The sequence below is a fragment of the Mercenaria mercenaria genome, unplaced genomic scaffold (assembly GCF_021730395.1).
Source record: "Mercenaria mercenaria strain notata unplaced genomic scaffold, MADL_Memer_1 contig_723, whole genome shotgun sequence".
NCBI lineage: Eukaryota > Metazoa > Mollusca > Bivalvia > Venerida > Veneridae > Mercenaria > Mercenaria mercenaria.
Genome location: NW_026463619.1, coordinates 32,869 through 55,739, shown reverse-complemented (window position 1 = coordinate 55,739; position 22,871 = coordinate 32,869). Strand labels below are relative to the sequence as shown.

At 36.1% G+C, this 22,871-nt stretch overlaps 4 protein-coding genes across 4 annotated transcripts; 2 read left to right on the top strand and 2 right to left on the bottom strand.

The window, feature by feature from the left end:
• The first annotated feature begins 12,544 nt into the window (after nucleotides 1–12,544).
• On the top strand, nucleotides 12,545–21,924 carry LOC123531553 (uncharacterized). Its single transcript, XM_045312617.2, has 3 exons — nucleotides 12,545–13,275; nucleotides 17,343–17,420; nucleotides 17,653–21,924. The coding sequence occupies exon 3, from the start codon at nucleotides 17,662–17,664 to the stop codon at nucleotides 19,507–19,509; it is 1,848 nt and encodes a 615-aa protein (XP_045168552.2). The 5' UTR covers nucleotides 12,545–13,275; nucleotides 17,343–17,420; nucleotides 17,653–17,661; the 3' UTR covers nucleotides 19,510–21,924.
• Nucleotides 13,545–17,314, bottom strand: LOC123531554 (uncharacterized). The gene is made up of 3 exons (XM_045312619.2): nucleotides 16,803–17,314; nucleotides 14,483–16,254; nucleotides 13,545–14,339 (listed from the first exon to the last, which is right to left on the bottom strand). Exons 1-2 carry the CDS (start codon nucleotides 16,915–16,917, stop codon nucleotides 14,972–14,974), a joined length of 1,398 nt encoding a protein of 465 aa, XP_045168554.2. The 5' UTR covers nucleotides 16,918–17,314; the 3' UTR covers nucleotides 13,545–14,339; nucleotides 14,483–14,971.
• Nucleotides 13,663–14,963, bottom strand: LOC128554760 (uncharacterized). The gene is made up of 2 exons (XM_053536071.1): nucleotides 14,483–14,963; nucleotides 13,663–14,339 (listed from the first exon to the last, which is right to left on the bottom strand). Exons 1-2 carry the CDS (start codon nucleotides 14,961–14,963, stop codon nucleotides 13,663–13,665), a joined length of 1,158 nt encoding a protein of 385 aa, XP_053392046.1.
• On the top strand, nucleotides 20,254–21,774 carry LOC128554759 (uncharacterized). The gene has a single exon (XM_053536070.1). The coding sequence runs from the start codon at nucleotides 20,254–20,256 to the stop codon at nucleotides 21,772–21,774; it is 1,521 nt and encodes a 506-aa protein (XP_053392045.1).
• Nucleotides 21,925–22,871: the final 947 nt, after the last annotated feature.

The window sequence follows — 22,871 nt, the reverse complement described above, 5'->3', positions numbered from 1 at the left end:
CCAATACTTACGGTATATCCTGGTCTCACATGTCCTGTTATGACGGACACCACGTCATCGACATTAAATCCACATGAGACGTCTTCTGCGACGCCAAAAGTATCAAACATTACAAAATCGATCGAAGGATCTGTTGCGGCAGCTTGTGTGTACTGCAAAACAGAATAACAAAGAATTTATAAGGATGATCCAAAATGCAACTTTTTTACACAGCAGTCTGTAGTATTTTGACTATTTCAAAGATACTACAATGGTCATGCACAGACAAATTATACTGGACCTATTAAAATATTCTAATTTTCAGTGCCGCCGATAATTCCATAGCACAAGTGGAAACTCCATGGGTCGTTCTGATAATGGTTTGCACAATGAATGAATTTTTTAACTGCTGATTAATATTTTGCAATTAAATCTAGTGACTGTGCCTCACCTGTTTTGTGCAGCAGGCTTTCGTGTCTCTAACTTTTGTTTCTTTAGAAATTCTTCCTTTGCACACCGATATAACAGAATTGATGAAAGAGGATTTCCCTGTACCTACAGGTCCTAAAACTAAGATGTTTGGATTCATTTTCTCTTTTCTTGCCTTTTGAATGTCCAAGACTTTTTTTCGCAACTTTTCATTCAACTAAATAAAAACAAAACCAAATGATTTAAAGCTTTAATATTTTCTTAACACAAGTGAAAATACGTTGAAGTTTGTTCTAATGTCTTTAACTGCCTATTTATAGAGAATGTTCCACATACCATTGCTATACATTGTAGATTAATAACATACGAGTTTTTACGCAGAAATCATAACAAATGAAACACTAACGTATTTTACAGGTAGCTCAAATTGTGAAAATGTTATGTTAATTACATTTCAAAATATTGTAAACTCCTGCTAGTTAACCTGACAAGTGTTCTCGATTCTGTACCTGCACAAACATAGTCTACGCAAGTAGAGGCTAACTTCCCTCGCATGAATCTGACGTGGAGGACGAATGATTTCGGATATAATGTTCATTATCAAATCATCACGGAGAACATGCGTCTCGCAAAGAGATCGAACTCACGATCCCACGATCCGTAGACCTATGTTTGTTTTAGTTTAGTTTAACTTAGCTCAAACCCAATTATAAATAATATGACAACATTACAGCTTTGAAGATAGAGGAAGACCCATTGTGCCCTTCAGTGTATTATGTCATCACGGGCGTGCACCTGTTGTAGAACCAACGAGCCTTCGTAAGCAGACTGGTTAGCTTTCTCACATGCGAATTCAAAGTCTCGAGCGAACACACAGCAAGTGATGTGAAGTCAGCGACCTAAATTAATCAGCCACTGAGAGCCTTTCGTATAGCTGCGCTGTAGGAGATGTAGCATAGACATGCGACAAAACAAGGGTGATTACTCATTAAATGAAAATCATTAAATTGGAATTTGCCGATTATATACATAACCACGCTTTTGAACAAGAACACATTATTAACCCGTAAAAGCTCATAATTACGTCTCTCTGGCTTGACATGTGTTCCCTCTCCAGATTCGTTGTACTGTTAATTGTGTTTCCCTTTGTAATCTGCAAAGTCACTGGTGTTTAAATGTACTCATATTTCCATATGGGAGACTGCGTTCACTGAATGTTGTTTTTCATTACGGACTTGCGTCTTTGATTTATTATTATTATTATTATTATTATTAACCATTAACGTCTGGCGTCCTATATTTAAGACACTTAGGGAATCTGGTAACAGTTCATTGTTATTAATATAAATTAACTATTATCTCTGTATTGTGGCTGAGCTACCAGTCCATTGTATCAGGTAACAACAATTGGAGATGAAACAGACACAACTTTTTGGGGCATTCACAAGGCCAAACTTACAGATAATGAACAAACTTTTCTTCGGATGAATATGGCTCGAATAAGGTATGTATTTATTCATTCTCAATAAAATCTGTTTATGAAAATAATCAAAATTTACAATTTGTAATATTGATATATGTGTCTTTGATAGAATGCCATACTAGAAATATAAATATCTGCTAATTTTCAATACACTTTTTACTAATCATTATGCATATTTGGGACGCTAAGCTCATTAAATAAAAATCATTAAATTGGAATATGCCGGTTATATACATAACCACGCTTTTGAACAAGAACACATTATTAACCCGTAAAAGCTCACAATAACGTCCCTCTGACTTTACATGTGTTCCCTCTCCAGATTCGTTGTACTGTTAATGGTGCTTCCCTTTGTAATCTGGCTGTTGCAAAGCCACATGTGTTTAAATGTACTCATATTTCCATTTGGGCGGCTGCGTTCATTGAATGTTGTTTTCCATAACGGACTTGCGTCCTTGATTTATTATTATTATTATTATTAACCATTAACGTCTGGCGTCCTATATTTACGACACTTAGGGAATCTGGTAACAGTTCATTGTTATTAATATAAATTAACTATTATCTCTGTATTGTGGCTGAGCTACCAGTCCATTGTATCAGGTAACAACAATTGGAGATGAAACAGACACAACTTTTTGGGGGCATTCACAAGGCCACACTTACAGATAATGAACAAACTTTTCTTCGGATGAATATGGCTCGAATAAGGTATGTATTTATTCATTCTCAATAAAAACTGTTTATGAAAATAATCAAAATTAACAATTTGTAATATTGATATATGTGTCTTTGATAGAATGCCATACCAGAAATATAAATATCTGCTAATTTTCATTACACTTTTTACTAATCATTATGCATATTTGGGACGCTAAGCTCATTAAATGAAAATCATTAAATTGGAATATGCCGGTTATATACATAACCACGCTTTTGAACAAGAACACATTATTAACCCGTAAAAGCTCACAATTACGTCCCTCTGGCTTGACATGTGTTCCCTCTCCAGATTCGTTGTACTGTTAATGGTGCTTCCCTTTGTAATCTGGCTGTTGCAAAGCCACATGTGTTTAAATGTACTCATATTTCCATTTGGGCGGCTGCGTTCATTGAATGTTGTTTTCCATAACGGACTTGCGTCCTTGATTTATTATTATTATTATTATTAACCATTAACGTCTGGCGTCCTATATTTACGACACTTAGGGAATCTGGTAACAGTTCATTGTTATTAATATAAATTAACTATTATCTCTGTATTGTGGCTGAGCTACCAGTCCATTGTATCAGGTAACAACAATTGGAGATGAAACAGACACAACTTTTTGGGGGCATTCACAAGGCCAAACTTACAGATAATGAACAAACTTTTCTTCGGATGAATATGGCTCGAATAAGGTATGTATTTATTCATTCTCAATAAAAACTGTTTATGAAAATAATCAAAATTAACAATTTGTAATATTGATATATGTGTCTTTGATAGAATGCCATACCAGAAATATAAATATCTGCTAATTTTCATTACACTTTTTACTAATCATTATGCATATTTGGGACGCTAAGCTCATTAAATGAAAATCATTAAATTGGAATATGCCGGTTATATACATAACCACGCTTTTGAACAAGAACACATTATTAACCCGTAAAAGCTCACAATTACGTCCCTCTGACTTGACATGTGTTCCCTCTCCAGATTCGTTGTACTGTTAATGGTGCTTCCCTTTGTAATCTGGCTGTTGCAAAGCCACATGTGTTTAAATGTACTCATATTTCCATTTGGGCGGCTGCGTTCACTGAATGTTGTTTTCCATAACGGACTTGCGTCCTTGATTTATTATTATTATTATTATTAACCATTAACGTCTGGCGTCCTATATTTAAGACACTTAGGGAATCTGGTAACAGTTCATTGTTATTAATATAAATTAACTATTATCTCTGTATTGTGGCTGAGCTACCAGTCCATTGTATCAGGTAACAACAATTGGAGATGAAACAGACACAACTTTTTGGGGCATTCACAAGGCCAAACTTACAGATAATGAACAAACTTTTCTTCGGATGAATATGGCTCGAATAAGGTATGTATTTATTCATTCTCAATAAAAACTGTTTATGAAAATGATCAAAATTAACAATTTGTAATATTGATATATGTGTCTTTGATAGAATACCATACTAGAAAAATAAATATCTGCTAATTTTCATTACACTTTTTACTAATCATTATGCATATTTGGGACGCTAAGCACTTATGTGCGATATATTATTATGTATTTGAACCATATCAGAATGTTTTATACTTTATTTTATATACATTTATGTTTACAGATTTACCCTAAATGAGGTGTTAAATCTCTTTGGAGACGACACAGACTTTTAAAAAGCCAATATATATATATGACTGGGCCAGAGGATGCCACAAACAGTGACGAAGATAGTGATGATGAAGATTTATTTTGGTGGCAACATAAACAATCTGAGGGAAACCAATTACGCACGGATGCGACAGTTTCTACGCGAAATGCGACAGGATCAATCTCTAACCTTACTGACATAGAGTACTCAGAAACCTCAGGGGATAAGGAAAGTGCGTCCTCATCAGGTTCTGTATCCGATGCATCAGATAGCACTATTGACTGTGATGTTCAGCTGCCTGTACAACAAAATCAGAATGAGCCAGGAATGCGTAATGTTCCTAGAAGAGACAGACACCAACCTGCACCACGCCGTGACTGGATAAGACAAGATATCTCAGACGCCCAGAAACAGACATTCTGCATTGAACTTTGGACGACCTGATTTCTTTGATAGAGACTGGGAGCCCTATTTACTTTTTGAACTATTTTTTGACGACGAAGTATGTTCACTAAACAAAGACAAGAGCACAAATTAAGTTAGACATCAGTGCAACCACACTTTTCAGATCTCTATTGAAGAAGTTCGACTTTTCCTTGCTATACTGCTCGTCACTGGATATGTAGGTCTTCCAAGACGTAGGACGTAGGATGTATTGGGAACAGCAATCTAACACTAAAATGAGGCAATTTGTAATGCTTAGACAAGGAAGCGATTCGAAGAAATACTGAAATACCTTCATGTCTGTGACAACAGTCAACTAAATCCAAATGATAAAATGAGCAAGATTAGGCCGCTGTTTTCTCTGATCAATGACCGATGTTTGCAGTATTTTCCAATAGAGCAAGATCCTTCTATTTTTTGTGTTGGATTTAACGTCGCATCGACACATGATAGGTCATATGGCGACTTTCCAGTTTTAATGGTGGAGGAAAACCCCAGGTGCCCCTCCGTGCATTATTTCATCACGAGCGGGCACCAGGGTAGAATCACCGACCTTCCGTAAGCCAGCTAGATGGCTTCCTCACATGAAGAATTCAATGCCCAGAGTGTAGAGTGAGGCTCGAACCCACATCGTTGAGTGGCAAGTGATTTGAAGTCAGCGACCTTAACCACTCGGCCACGGAGGCCCTCAAGGTCTTTCTATCGACGAAGCCATGATTCCTTACTTTGGTTAACACAGTACCAAGCAATTCATTCGGGGAAAACCCATACAGTTTGGATTTAAATAGTAGTGCCTGACAACAAGGCTTCGATACCTCATTCAGTTCGAACCCTATCAAGGTGCAGGTACAGGCCGGCATGAACTGAGAATGGGTGCCGGAATTGTTCTTGATCTGATAACGGAGCTTCCTGACAATCTTTTCACAAGCGTAAAGCTTTTGGATAGATTAACCGAAATGGGCATTGGAGGAACTGGCACACTGCGATCAAATCGAATTGAAAAGTGTCCCTTGACTCCAGCGCTGCAGACGTTGAATATGGCTCGAGGAATGTTTAATTATCGTTATGATTTACATGGTCAAGCACTGCTTGTAGAGTGGAATGGCAATAATATTAGAGAGTTTGAGATTTCAACCTTCGCCTTCCCCTTCAACGTCTCTTGCGAAGTTAACGTATGAAGTTGAAGATAAAGCAAGCACAAAAGGCTGTTGATTAGTATTTCATAGTTTACCTTAAAGTGTGTTTTTTTTTTTTTGCTTTGTATTTGTACTTTGCACATCGAATTCCTTAAAGACGCGTTTTACTTGTAGTCTCTTCCTGTTGAAAATCTAACCTTTTAAAAGATATGTTGATAACATGAGCCAATATACACAATTTATGAATACATTTAACAAGCGATTTGAAACAAATGTAAGATACTCTCGTGATATCATGTTTTGGCATCATGACACTCAGTTTGACTCTGTATAATGCTAAACTCTCAGACAGCACAATATAATAGTGCCAAGTCACCATGTGTCTAGCGAAATAGTCAAGAACTGTTAGGTGGAGACGAAATTTGTCGCACAAAATAACATGTGGGAATATACAAGTATTTGTTTGAATATACTATTTCATAAGTAAAGCATGTGCAGATAAGGAATTTTGGTTAGAAGGATACCAACTTTAAGAGTGTGGGGGGGGGGGGGGGGAACTCCCACCGAGTTTCAAGATTGATTTTATTTGTAAAATTTAAGAATCAAAGGGGGATTGACCCAAATGCCCCTCTGCCATGTTCTGGGTCCGTGCATGTAAAGAATGGAGCTATCCCATACGGCTAACAGGAAACCTCTCTCATCCTGATATCATAGATCTAAAATTGTCTGATACTTCAAAAAAATCCGTCTTACTAGTACCATTTTATGTTTGTAATTAAAACGCAATTGTCTTATTAAGTATCCGGCAAAAACGGATTGATTCTATTTGGAAGTTAAAATAAAATGTTCCACCAAATGATAATCGCGCGTTATCATTCATTTTTCAAGTAAAATGACTGTCATGCCATGTGCCTCCATCAAGATTTCAGTCTTTGATGTCGTGTATTTCGACAGAGTAGATGTACAAAGACGGAAGTTTTGACTTTCGTGATATCACATGTTCGGACGTTCAAAACTTTACTTCTTACGACACAAAATCCCATCTGGTATATTCAATACCGCCTAAGGACACACATATGCCGTAGAAGTTAAAGTTTGAACAAAATCTCAAAGTTTCTCAAAATCAGTTGATAACTTCATACTTCCAGGTTCAATTCAATGTATTTAGTTAAAATCATTAGCCAAACAAAACTGCAATATTCTTATACTTAATGATAGTGTTTTAGTCCAGTTATATATATGGATAATCGATTAACTTAATAAGCAGAAATCCTGAAACTAAGCTTTTTATTTCACATAGTAATAAAACGAAGTCTTAGGGTTACTTGAAACTACATCGAAACCTTTAGTAGCAACGTCTGATATAAATAAAATACACGCATATTGGTGACGTTTTACCCCCAGTATATATGAGAGACGTTGAAGGGGAAGGCGAAGGTTGAAATCTCAAACTCTCTATTGTCTATATAGATATATGAACTGTCACAAAGTTATTCCAGCAAATAGAAGTCAGCGTTGGTCAAAACGGGAAAGAAGGATTGTAGAAGTACAGCAGCTAAAAGTAATAGCTGAGTACAACCGGTCCATGGGGGGTGGGGGTAGTGATTGTATCGATCAAAACATAAACACGTACAGAATTGGGATTCGAATCTAAATTTATTAATGGATACTGTTGGAATTTATTCATGATATCGTGGTGCAAAATGCATGGATCCTGTACAGATTTTCCACAAATATCAAATCCAACCCCTAGATCTGCTAGATTTCAGGCGAGAAATATGTAAAATATATCTCATGCGATATTTACAACGGGCAGTGTGAGGGCGTCCGGTGGGAAGTGTCTTACACCTCGATCGAAGAGTACCAGCAGCTGTCCGCCAAGACAGTCGTGATCACTATATAGCGCCAATCAACACACAGAGAAGATGTGCCTATTGTCGGGGAAAGTCCGTACGGATCTGCGTGAAATGTAATGTTGGGCTTCATGACAGATGTTTCATAGCGTTTCATCGCCAGTGATAAATGAAAAAAAAACACTATAGAATGTAGTTGCAGAAGTGTGTAACCAGCCTAAAACATGCAGAAACCTTCATGCATGCTTATTTACTAGTGCCTGTATCAAGAAAAAGAAATGGAATTCTAATGAATATTGATAACTCAAGTGGCTAGCGTTCCAAATATGGGACATAACTGAAAATGCATAAATCAACACTTTTCAAGTAGAATTGATGGTTAATATGTTATTTTCTACTATGATTTAATAGTATTTGTTAGTTTTTAGTGAAATAAATTAATGCGGTCACTAATGGGTTAAATTGAGCTTTGTATACAGCAAGTAGTGTAAACACTGTGAAATATGACAAATCAAGGGCCCTAACTCTGCTGAGTATATCACTGGACCGGATCATGCCGATGATTTGCATATATATAAGTTTGGCAATGATTACTCCCGATGGATTACTTGGAACTCTTTACAGCATGTAAAAGAAGTTGCTAAATATCATTAAATTTTACAATATAATGATAATAACTCCCATGAAATTAACTGAACAAGAACATGCGTATGATATGCATGATAAGACTTGGCACTGATCACTCATGTTAGGTTTGTACACATTCGCGTTATTAGGAAATTTGCCCTCTTATATAAGAGAAGAGGCCAGAACATTTAAAGAATCAAGGACGATAACATCGCTGAAAATGACCTTATCAAAACATGCCAAACATATGTCAACTAGGTTCGACAATGACAACTTTTGTGAAGTTTAGTGTAATCCCTACTGATGGTGTCGGAACAGTTGCGTAGACAAGGTCAAAGATGATAAATTAAAAGCCATAACACCAGTAAAAATCTATAAACTGGAACAAGCCGATTATATGCACAATGACCCTTTACACTAATCACTAATGTAAGGTTTGGTGGAAATACACCCAATAATACAAGAAAAATGGCCAAAACATAGAATTTTATTAATCGATTTGCACAACTAGACTTGGCAATGATGACTCTTTCGAAGTTTTTTTATAATCCGCCCGGTGGTGTCAACGGGTTTGTGCGGACTTTGTTGCATAATATATAGCAATATATACTTAGTCATGCGTCATAACTCTAGTGTTTCAAAGTAAAATGAAGTAAAAGAACTAGAGTGCACGAATTCACATAGTTTTTTACTCGATAATATTTTTACATAGTTTCATGACTACGTGAAATGTTACTTTGATGCATGAAAAACATTCTTTTAAGTACTTTATGAGTATTTTGCGATAAGTTAAGAATCATGACTCTGGTTGTGTAAAATTCCAAACAGAACAGCAGGTGTGCAACTTCAAATCCCCATATGTTTTATGGTTCTAAGTCAAATATTTTGAGATGTATGTAACAAAAACTTTTATCCCCTTTATGCATAATTTTGACGATCAAGGGCCCTAGCTCTGGTACAATTGATAGGAATTCGGAACAAAATACCATGTGTACAACTTCACATGCTGAGTAATAATTTATGTTATGTTTCATGACACTAGGTCAAACAGTTTTGGAGTTTGGAGGTATATGCGACACAAATAGTTCGACCCTTTTATACAGATTTTGACTAGGTCAATGGCTATAACTCTGGTCTGGATGAGCGGTATCTCTAACGAAATTCCCGATGCACAAATTCACAGGCTGAATAATTTTTTGAATGTTTCACAATCCTTGGTCAAATACCTTTTGAGATAAATCTGTAAGGGACACCTCTTATTCTATAAAGTTATTTCATTAGTTTTTGTCTTTTAGATACGTGTCGGCAGATATGTAGTAACCGGTGTCCAAAGGGGACCTCCGTGGCCGAGTGATTGAGATTGCTGACACAGAACCACTTGCCCCTCACCGATGTGGGCTCGAGCCTCACTTGGGACGTTATATTCTTCAAGTGAAGAAGCCATCCATACGAAAGGTCAGTTGTTCTACCCAGGTGCACGCCCGTAATAAAATAATGGACAGAAAGGCACCCGGGGTCTTTTTATACAATCAAAAGCTGGAAAGTAGCAATAGGACCTATAATTATATCATTGTGACGTTTAACCAAATAATCCTGTGTTCCAGGGTTTTTCACCGGGCCTGTGTTGCATATTTGGAATTGAATGAGGAACAAGTAGCAGCATCTGAGTTTGAGGGTGACTATTTTTATATAGGTTTGAGGTACTGGCCAGGCTCTATGTCCAACTTCGTTCTTTCAGATGTAACTTTGACTAGATCTACATTCTTAATTTTGAAATCAGTGTTTTTAGGATGAACGGCATGAGACATTTACGTAGTACATGTTCGTTCTTCCGAATTTATTTCATATGTTTCAAATGAATTTCAAGTGCTTAATTTGATTGATGAATTATCATATGTTTTTTTTTATCTTAATAGTATTGTTGTTTTTTTTACTTTGAAACGGCCGATAAAACAATACAGTGTGGCCGTAAAGCATAAAAAACGGCCGGCATGGGCCGACAATATTTGCCAGTAATTACTTTGACTGGTTATCGTTTCTTACGAGTTTTTCACAATTGACCCCTGAAACTGTGCGGGACAGTCTTGTCTATATTTAGACTAACTAGAATGCGAAATCGAATCTAGAATGTGTGCTATATTGCGCCGAATAACCCTGAACCCGCTATATTTGCGACAAAGAATTGGGCATTTAAACCATATTTCGACTGTCAAGGGCCAGAAATATGGTCAGGCTGTGTGGGATCAAAATATAAACATCAGATTGATTCACAACTACATGACGTGCTGAATAACAATCATGTGAGGCTTGGGTCAAACATCTTTTGAGATATGCGCGACACAAATTAGGACGGACGGTCGGACGGACAAGGGCAACTCTAAGTCCCCTCCCTACTCCGCCCCCTCCTTCTCCAACAAAAATAAATGGGTGACACAATAAATACGCTCATGTAGAGAAATATCAATAAAAACCCGTAGAACCGTTAAAGTATGGACTTAGAGCTGAACAGGAGGAAATTAGCAAACCAGTCTGTACCTAAAAGGCCTTCAAGTTAGAAGAAAGTAAGAGCTAGTTGACATGGCGTCCATTTGCACCTTCTTTGCACGGTAAGAGATAAAAGCGATGTGACCTGTTGTATAAGGGCTGTAACAAAGCAAACAGTGTGTCGAAGAACAATAGTTTATAACCTATGAGTAAATAATCTCACACAACTATAACGTACTTAGAGAAAACATTATTCTACAATATAGTTCAGAGTTAAAAGATTGTTTTATGAGACAAAATACACTGTACAACCTGTCTAGAAATGCTCCTGTTGTCTTGAGCAATAATATAATATAAATATTATTGATCTGCAAGACATAAAATCTTAAAATATGCATCAACAATACACTTAAATAATAATTATGTAAATTCACCTCTGGTGTCCAGTCTGATGGTTTTCTCCAAGCTTTGCTTACATTTCCACCTTAAAATAAAACAAAACATAATTTTCGTTTTACAGTCTGTTTTTATTTTTCATAACTACACTGTGAAAGGTAACGTTACATTACTGTGCAAAAGGCAGAACCAATTAATTAGTTTGTCTAATCGCATAATGGTGCACAGTTAATGGAAAACTATTTTCAACTTGAGATAACCATAGAGGAAGCTGAACAAATGTTTATTCGGATTTCATTTTGTCAATGAGTTTTGGTATTTTTGTAGAACACGTACGATAACGGAGATCCTATTTAATGAAGAAATACCTAAACCTAGTGTGAGTAGCTTAACATACTCATACCTGTGCCTTTTCTATAGTTCTATAGTTCTTTTGTGCGACGTGTGTGCTTACCGCTTTGATCTCTAAATGAGAGGAATTGTTTGATAATTTATCAAGACTATTCCAACTTACAATGCACACAGTTTGATATCCACTTACAAAATGCAATTACTTTCTTTCGAAACCTCAGTTAAAGGTCGTTTTCGTGTCCGGATCAAATGTAATTCTACGATGTAGAATTTAATTAAACCCTGATTTTTCGAAAACTATGACTAAGGCAAATAAAAAAGATAACGTAATATGCTTGATTGTTTGCTGGATTAATTTGAAACATTTGGACCTCACACAAGATTTTGTAAGGAGCGTCTACTGGAAAGTCGTATTTCTTATAACACTAAAGTTGCTGGTAGTCGTCACTAAACATATTGTCTATAATTTGGTGAAATAAAATGAATAGGTCCGTGTGCTATATTTTGAGATTTTTCTCATTATCAAAAACAAATCCACACATTGCACGATGATTTTAACACGCGTTTAGGAATTAATCTAACATGTGAACGTTTATTTTCATGTACAAAGTCTAGCATAGACCTCTGGCTTATATTTCAGTCTCACACTTGGAGATTAAAATGAACTTTATAGCGGATTAGTGTTTTCGCTATATTAGCAAATTTTAAATATACCGTGATTTTATATTTTGACATATTCGGTACGTTTTACAGGTCTGTTTTTTATTCATAACAAGGTTACTCTAACTGAATGTATGCCAATTTGATTCACTATATAAATACATTCTAAAAGTCATTGAATAATTATATCAAATCATAATTTCAACTTTCGATAATTTATTTCACTCACATGTAAATAAACATAATTTATACATAGATATACAAAAGTAGTGAACCGGGCCTCTATAGATCACAATGCACTCGATGACCCCTTCTATATTCTATATAAATGATGCAATCGGGCTGGGAGGGAGTTTTCAGAACCAGTCAGGTGTGAATCTATAAATACTGTAGTATCTTGGATTCCCACTTAATAATGTGAGCAGCGAAGGTTGTTGTAATATATAATAGTCACAAATATGCTTAAACTTCAATGTTAAACGTTCAACTATTGTTTACCTAACTTTCTCATTATTATATCGTCTTTTATATATCAAAGTAACAATATTGTACTTTATGTAGAGCAAATATAGAAATCGTGTCAAGTTAATAATAGTATCAAATATTGGACTTTCCTATTTGAATATAGTAACAGTCCACGGTTCATAACTCCTCATATCGGTAAACAAGCATACTAGATGTACATTTTTACGCAATCGCCAATTTGATTTATACATAATAAACTCTTGATAAAACTGTAAATAAAAGAGATTTGACAAATTAAACATTCTTTAACGTAACTATGAGATCCCATTTTAACAAGATATATGTTGAATTTTGCATTTACCTATTTCTAAATTGGTGTATTTTGTCATTTATTTATTTGACACAGTTACAAAGTAAATTCAATCTAGTTGAAGCGGAAAACAACATATGTAGATAACCAATCAAGAAATGTTTTGATTAAGATTAACCAGTCAAATCTTGTTTTGATAAAGACATATAATACTTTTTACGTATAAATGGTATGTCATATTTCAAAGGGACGACGAAGAGAAAGGTTCAGATAAACCGCAGGTACATAAAGGTAAAATATTACACTGATAATAATCTTTTTTTCATATAAATATTTTTATGGTTAAACATTCTTTATGATCGACCCAGGTTTAATGTTTTGCTACGGGTAATTGACCTTATTCACTCAGCAATACGATAAACTAAATAGGCGGGTAGTTTGTAGGATATTTTGTAAACGGGGTTAAGAGGTTTGAAAGTGTTATTCCATCTTTCATATTTGACAAGTGGCACGCGCCAGTGTCCTTTCATGGTTTAAACTTTCAAAATAACAAGATTGGATATAGTTTATGTAAATTTATTTATATGATATTTACAAGACATACAATACAATACACAAGTTACACAAAAGAGCTTCTTCTGTTTAGAAATTAAAATCTGTGTATACAATATATGTATGTTAAAATGACTGTAGGTCATTAGCTTTCACCCAGCTTTTGAACTTCTTCAGGTAATATTTCCATTGTACTAAATATTGCTTATTTTGTCCTTTTCCTTTTGTCTTTATAATTCTGTCAACTTTAAAGCTTTGATCTGGATCGTAGTTCACTTTCTGCATTTCACTTTCATAAAATGTTCCTTTAATTTCTTCATCTTGCAAATCATTCAGCCTGTATACAGGCAAAGTTCCTCTGTGATAACTTTTTGACACTCGGAACACTTCTCCACTGTACGTTTGATCATACGCACGAGTAAACGCATTGCTCAAATATGTAATCCTTACATAGTCACCAATTTTAAATTTGAACGGTTTTAGTTTTGCGCTGATTTTGCCTTTCCTCGGATTTTGTGCAAAATATGTGGCTAATCTCACTTCTTCCTGGTTAGCGTCTTTTACACTGGCTGGTGTTGTTCCAATTGTTCTATGGTACGTGGTATTGTAGGACTTTGAAATTGCTGATAAGCTAGGTAGATATGTGTAGTTATCCTTGTATGCTAAGTAGCGCATTATTCTCGATTTTAAGGTCAATACTGCACGTTCACTCGTGCTCGCCTTTGTCTCATTCTGTGTTGGCGAGTATAAGACATTATATTTTTTCATCAGATCTTGTACTGATTTGGCTCTGAACTCCTGACCTGAAATTGTACAATTGATAATTGTAGTCATGTCTTGAGAATAGATGTATGCATTTGAAAAAAAAAATCCAGGCTGATTTTACTTCTGATTGTAAATAATGTATTTATGTAAGGAAATTTTATAAGATGTTCAAGACATATACTTTTGTCAGTTATCAATCTTTTCGGCATGCGGCCTGAATTTGTGAAGATGTCTTTAAATGCCTCTGTCATATCATTTCCAGTTTTCTGTTTGAGAGGTTTTAGCCAAACGTACTTGCTGAATGTATCGATAACTAACAGTATGTATTTGTATCCTTTGTTCCATTTTTCAAACTTTACCGTATCGATTAAGTCTGCCATCCAAAGGTCGTCTTTTCCGCTACTGACCACATGATTTCTTTGAAACCGTCTTCTTACAGGTTTATGCAGGCTGTATGCTTCTTGATTGTGTAGAAATTTCCGGATTCTGTGCATCCCAATGAAATATTTGCCTTCCTCTTTTACGGCTTTGTACAATTTTTGTGGTCCGCTGAAACTCGCAGGATGCGACGGATCAAAATCAATCCTTTTTATAGTTTTCCCATTGAACCATGTCTGCACTCTCCAAAATCCACAACGTAAATGAAATAATTGTTTATACATTAAGTATTTTATTCAGTATCAGACTCGTCCTCCTCGCCGTCTTCATCGATTTCCTCGTCCGACAATTCTGTCTCGAATAGTTCTTTAAAGTCAGGCTTGTACTTTCGCAGCACACGCTTAATTGCCGATTCAGTGCTTACATGCTTCTGCGTTAATGAATGTATATCTTGTAAAATCTTTTGATGCAGTGTACTGTTTTGAAGTGGCAGAATATACGAATCCAACAAATACTTGTATTTTGTGAAGAATGTGCGTTCGTTATACGGCTGAATACGATCTTCAGTCATTTCCTGTGCAGACTCCTCGTCTTCTCCGTCCTGTATAAACTGATTATACAATATGTCGTATTTATCGTCGTTACAGTTTATAGTTTTTTTCAAGAGGGATAGATAAGCCTGATTTTCTTCAACGTTATCTTCCATTTCGCCATCACTGCTGTCGTCTATTTTTCTTTTCTTTGGTTGCGTAGTGTCGTTATTTTCTGCACACCACCCTCGTTTTACATGTCTCTGTACATCGTGCGAGGAGTCGAACAAAAGTCCACAATCGCCGCAAGCATTTGTATTTTCAGCCATAATTTCACAATTATATCCTGCGATGTCCACAGTTTGACTTCCGACTGACAAATGATTTAAATCTGACTGCTGCTCGCCTTTTATACAATTTCGATCTGATTCTGTTATTTGATTGGTCAGTTCTGTAAGGCTTTCGTTGTTCGTAGATTTTCTGTCTATCCACATTAAATCATATTTCAGTCTTGCATGTTCCGGTGTAAATGGCTTAAGATCCACCAATAGACAACCATAGGGTTGTTTAGTTGCTTTCTCAAACTTCTTTAAAAAGTATTCACTTTTCCCAGGGTACATCTGCCTCGCTAATGTGATCATAGATTGTTTGTCCACCGGGTTATTGAACATTACCAGGTAATGACAGTTTCTTCTCTGTGTCGGATCCTTACTAGCGTATAGGTTTTGATTGATGGAAATCACCGACAAAGATCTATGATGAGACCCCTCTGTGAACAAATCCGTGATTCTTTTGTCCTTTCCAGCCTCTGACATCATATCGTCCATAATTAGCAAATTATTTAACTTTGTGTCAAAATATTCGTCTTCGTTTATGTCGGATGGAATGCCTTGGTAGAATTCCACCTCGGGGTAAACTGTGCTTTGTATTACCCCATACAATGGTTGCCATCTCTTGTAAAGCCACACTATTCTTTGAACTGTAGGCTGAATTCTAGTATTGTGATGTTGCAGTAGGTCCTTAACAAATGTCGTTTTACCACACGCTGGAAATAAAATAACGATTAATACCGTCTTTGGAATACCAAGATGCGTGCTATATCTAAAAATCGGATTTTCCATAATGTGTTACTACATTTAGCTCTTATACATTTTTCATAAATTAGCTGTGTTACTTAGACCTCTCTCCGTAATAATAAATGTTTCGGACGATATAAGTATAAAAATGTGTACCCTAATTTTGCTGCTTTGCCAATTAAAAATCTGATTTTACGAATTTGTATAGCATCTATAACTGAAAAACTGGGAAACCTTAATTAATAACTTGGGTTAAACCCATTTGAACCGGTTTCTTGAGACATTTTATATATAAGCTCGTTAAATTATAAGGTGCAACGGTGAAAAAAGCAGACGACAGTTTATCAACACTGGTATACAAAGCTTAACTGACTCATCCGATTTTCAAGGTTAAGTTTATTTACGGTCATTCAATTCACATTGTGTATGCGATGATTTCTATATCTAGTAAATGCGAAAATCGCTGCTGCTTAAATTTCTGGAAATATCATTTCTTGTACAAAGGATATAAAATTACCTGTTGGGCCTGATATCATCATGGTAAAGGGGTGTTGTAAAACCACCGGTTTTGTTTCTGTGGTCGTCGCAGCGTCCCCTTGTGTAAAAATCCTACTGTATTGAACTGATGGCATATCACCCTTCTGTGGTGGTGGTGGAGGTGGTGGTGGTGGTGTCGTCCTAGTCAATCCCAGTGGTGGTGGTGGTGGTGGTGGTGTCGTCCTAGTCAACCCCGGTGATGGTGGTAGATACGTATCACTGATCTGAGAATGCGCATCATTATTGTTTTGTCCATCATGTTTTAATGTTTATGTCTCAACATCGCATCCCGTCTTGAAAAGCACTGATTACACTCGGGACAGTTTACAGAATACATGTTGCTCCTAGGATGATTAACTTCAGAATGATGGCATGTGACTTGCTCCTGCTATTAAATCATTTAGAAAAAGATACTTTCACTGTTTTTAGCCAATCAAATCCCTTCAATCAAAATTGAATGCGCATGCCCAAAATAATGATTTATATACGTTTGTATTCATATTATGAAATTCATTTCCAGATTGAGAGCCATCATCGTCGGAAATCAAATGAAGTAAAAGCAGGTGTTTAAGAAACATAGAGAATAATACAAGATAAGGTAATTGTTTACTTATAAGCATAACTTATTACAAGTACACTTTAGTCTCGCCTGGTTATTTGTAGTCTCGCCTGGCTTAATGTAGTCTCGCCTGATGAAGGTTCTTTAATTTAATGATATTTGTATATGCATATGGTAAAAACTGTCTACTGTCTATTTCTTGCATAATTACACATCTACTTTAAATGTTTATATAGTCAGATCACTTATTGGCACTTCAATTTATTTTCAGTTGACAATCATGGCTTACCAATGTCACGTGTGTGAGGCCAGTTTCCCGAGACTGAGCCAGCTATTGCATCACAGACGGACTGAGAATCACTGGCCGAAGTTTCCATGTCCAAGCTGCAAAAAAACGTTTACCAGAAGGGATAATCTGGACCGTCACATGAAAAAACATAGCGATGAAAACAACCATCATTGTCCGGATTGTTTACGAGTGTTTACTCGACGGGGAGCCTTAGACGATCATTTTGATAGGTTTCATAACCAGACTGGAGGTGCACAAAAAAGGTCCTCTACAAATACCGATGAAGGTCCGCTTGTAAAGAAGCTTAGGAAAGACGATTATCCTAGACGGTTTTATAGTGTTAGGAAAATTAGAGAGCAGAAGATAGAAAAGTTTAAGACAACTGGTTCTACATACAAGGTCAACTTTAAAAATATTGAGGTGACTGAAGATGTGCTACTCACACTGAAAAGAATATTCAAAGCCATATTTGAAGACATCACCAAGGGAGCTAAGTCAAAGGATTTAGTAAGATTAGTTGTGGAGTGTCCATCGCTGGACTACCCTATTATCATACCTTTTGGTAAACTACCTACTCTTACCCCTGAGCGTTTCATGACAGAAATAGAACGTGTTCTCCAATCTAATGAAGATCTTGCCATCGATGAATCATTGACTTTGGAAGTAACTCTTGTTGACATGCCAGAGGGCGGTACACGAAAAAGATGTAAATTCGTTAACACAGAAAAATTTCTTTTGGATAAACGATCAATAATTCAAAGAAAAAATTACGATGAGTTGTGCTCCGCGAGAGCCATCATTACAGCAAAAGCTAAAATCGATCAGCACGCACAATGGAACAGCATTCGTCTTGGTCGTGATATTCAGAGACAACTTGCGAACAAACTTCACAAGGACGCTGATGTACTTCCTGGAAAATGTGGATTGGAGGAGATTGAAAAATTTCAACAAGTACTTACAGATTACCAAATCATTGTGATATCAAAAGAACACTTCAATGGTATCATATACACAGGTCCTGACACAGAGAAAAAGTTATATTTGTACTACCACGATGACCATTATGATGTTATAACGAGTATGGCAGCCTTGGTATCAAGAAATTATTACTGTACAAAGTGTTGCAAAGGGTACAACACCAAAGAGGATCACAAATGTAACAATATTTGTCATGCCTGTAGGAAAATCCATGGGTTTTTAGACGAGGATAGGATTCTCTGCAACAACTGTAATAGATATTTCTATGTAGCAGAATGTTTTGACCTTCACCGTCGTGTTACGACTAAAGGAAATTCCACATGCAAAATTATATACCGATGTAAAGATTGCAGTAGGACGGTTAACACAAAATTAAGTAAAAGACAACACATTTGTGGAAATTCATATTGCGACATTTGCAAAAATTTCTTTGAAGAAGGACATTTGTGTTACATGATGCCAGAAGAACTTAAAACAGTTGCTTGTCCAAGTTCTGTAGAGGAAGAAATCATTGATCAAATAGAAAACGCAAAATCGTTCATTTTTTTTTACTTTGAGTGCACACAGGAAGATATAGTTCAGTGCAAAGAGGGATACAACCCAGATGTCTTCGGAAAATGCCAAAACTGTTTGAAAGCTACCTGTGGTGTCTATGAACATAAGCCCAACTTATGTGTCGCTCAGAAAGTTTGCACAGTTTGCATGGATAAAAGTGACGAATGTGAAAATTGCGGTCCAAGGGAACTCATCTTCAGCGGAGAAAACACCCTTAACGAGTTTTGCCAATGGCTGTTCTCAGAAGACAATTATAAAGCCACGGTATTATGCCATAATTTTCAAGGCATTGACTCTTATTCTTAACTTCAGTACTTATATACAAATGCTGTACAGCCAAAGGTTATACCAAATGGAACTAAAATCATGTGCCTTACGGTACCTTCTTGTAAAGTAATGGCTTTGGCAAAATTACCAGGCATGTTTGGGTTCAACGAGTTGAAGAAAGGATACTTTCCACATTTGTTCAACCGAAAGAAAAATCAGAATGCGACACTTAAAAGGTTGCCTGACATTTCATATTATAACCCTGATGGAATGAAACCAGCGGACAAAAAGGAGTTTATGAAATGGTTTAAAGATCATAAAAATGATAACTTTGACTTCCAAAAGGAACTACTGGACTACTGCAAATCGGACGTGGATATACTGAAGCGTTGCTGCTTGAAGTTTCGAGAGGATTTCATAGACACTACTTGAATAGACCTTTTTGAACGCTGCATTACAATAGCTTCAGCTTGTAATTTGGTATTTTGGACCAACTATCTTCAATCAGAAACCATTGCATTGACACCACACCATGGATACAAACCTGAGCAAAAACAGTAAATAAAAGCGCTTCAATGGATAAAATATATTGCCCATACTGAAGGAAGAAATATTCAACATGCAAGGAATGAGGGTGAGAAAGCTATCGGACAGTATCTTATTGACGGATACTATGAAACAGAGGAAGGTGAAAGTGTTGTGTTAGAATTTCATGGCGATTTCTGGCACGGGAATCCTACCAAATACGCTCGGTCTACTATCAATTCTGTAAATCAAATGACAATGGGCGATCTATACGACAAAACAGTAGAAAAAAGAAAGTACCTGGAAAGTGAAGGCTATACTTACAGATGCATATGGGAATCAGACTTTGACAAACTGTTAAAAGAAGACCAACATATGAAAACTTTTGTAGACCAGCTGGATATAGTTACACCTTTAGAACCACGCGATGCCTTTTATGGAGGGCGTACAGAGGCATACACCATGTATAAAGAAGCTACAGTTGACGAGAATATCAAATATTATGATGTTACCTCCCTGTACCCCTGTATCAACAAAACTGGTAAAATACCATTAGGACACCCTGACATCATCACAGATGACTTCACTTCATTGGACGATTACGAAGGCCTAATGAAGTGTAAAGTATTACCTCCAAGGAACCTTTTTCATCCTGTGCTACCTTGTAGAAACCACAACAAGCTCCTGTTTCAACTCTGTAAAACCTGTACAGAGACTAAATATCAGGGTAAATGTAATCATACGAATGAGGAACGTTCGTTCATTGGCACCTGGGTTACAGACGAAATAAAAACGGCTGTACGAAAAGGGTACACAATTGTGAAAATCTACGAAGTTTGGCACTTTGACAAACTATCACAATATGATCCAATTACAAAGACTGGTGGTTTATTTAAAGAATACGTCAACAAATTTCTAAAAATAAAGCAGGAAGCTAGCGGATGGCCAAAGTGGTGTCAAACAGAAGAAGATAAACGAAAATATATAAACATGTACCACCAAAGAGAAGGAATTCTTCTTGAATACAACAAGATTAAGAAAAACCCAGGTATGCGTGCCTTAGCAAAGCTTATGCTAAACTCTTTCTGGCGAAAGTTTGGACAAAGATCAAATATGGAGCAAGTGGACTATGTTACCGAACCAAGTATTTACTTCGATAAGCTAACATCGGACCAGGAAGATGTAACTGCGGTAAACTATGTATCTAACGAAATGGTTGAAATGCGCTGGAAGTATGCAGGTGATTTCGTAGATTCAAATACAAAAACGAATGTCGTTATAGCGGCTTATACAACGGCTCAAGCTCGCTTAAAGCTTTATTCCTATTTAGACAGTCTGGGTAATAGGGCTTTGTATGCAGACACTGACTCAGTGATATTTACAACAAAGGATGGTGAGCAGACACCTGTTCTAGATGATTATCTCGGTGGCCTGACAGATGAGGTGCCAAACAACGAAATTCAAACTTTCATGACAGGCGGTGCAAAAAAATACGCATACAAGCTACAAAAACCTGACGAGAATGGAATGTATACACACTGCAAGATAAGAGGCATTACCTTAAATTGCAAAAACTTGTTAAATGTGAACTTTGAAGTGTTAAAGAAATTTGTGACAAAAACGCCATTGGGTAAAGTATCAGTTGTAGATGCAAACAAAATCTCAAGAGCAAGAGATACTGCCCAACTAGTAACTGTATCAGAAAGGAAAGACTATCAAATAGTGTTTGATAAGAGAGTGATTAGAGAAAATTACGTTTCCTATCCATATGGGTTTTAGCATTGTTTAACAATGTGAGGACAGCTATAGAATACTAAAGGCAGTCATTTTGTAAATACTAGTGAACTTTAAGCTAATACTAAAGTGTTCTGTAGATTGATGCAAAATAAACATAATATATGTGTATAAACAAATAAAACATGGTAAAAACACTTTTGATATTTAAAGGTATTTTAGTATTGTTTATGTACAGAAGGATAATACAAAATATACATGCATCTAGTACAATTCTCATCTAAAACGATAAATATAATAAAAATGGATAACGTAAGTCAAAACAAGTCGCATATGCAACTGTTTTTAAGATATATGGTAAGAAGAGGATATGGCTTTACTCCATATTTTAGTATGCCTAATAGATCGATTTAACGCAATAGTAACTTCTCGACATACAGAATGAAATAAGTGTATATCTTGTCATGCATGGACGAGTCTGAAAACTCCCTCCCAGCCCGATTGCATCATTTATATAGAATATAGATGGGGTCATCGAGTGCATTGTGATCTATAGAGGCCCGGTTCACTACTTACAAACTCGTCTGCATTTACTCTAAATACTTGATAATTGCTTTTATTGATATACACAATTGCCGTTTGCCCAACAAAATGGCTTACACAACCGTTTTTATCGTGTGTGATTAAATCTGTCGATTCAAAAGATTGTTTTAAGAGCTCCATTTGTTTTAACAGTTTATTAAAAGAGTGTGTCATCCATTGAGATGACTGATTTTGATATGTAATAGTAATGTCCTGTGTTTTGTGCTGATCGAAAATTCAAAGACTTATAATATACAGTATAGGTCAATTAGAAACGCAATCAAGTATACTTAATTACTGTGCTTAAGCCAGAATACCATTATAGACACGACGTAGCAGGATAGGGAAAACTGTTAAACGAGTCTATCACAAGAGTAAAATTTATGAGACACCCACTTGATTCGTCTTCGTACAATCATAACAGAAAGCGTAGTGACCGTTCATAAAAGGAAGGAAAGTGTGGTGACCAACGGTAAAATGGCTGGACACTTAAAACATGCACCGTGTTTCTAAACAACACTGGCATAGCCTATTGCTTTATGTTAATTTTAAATTTATCA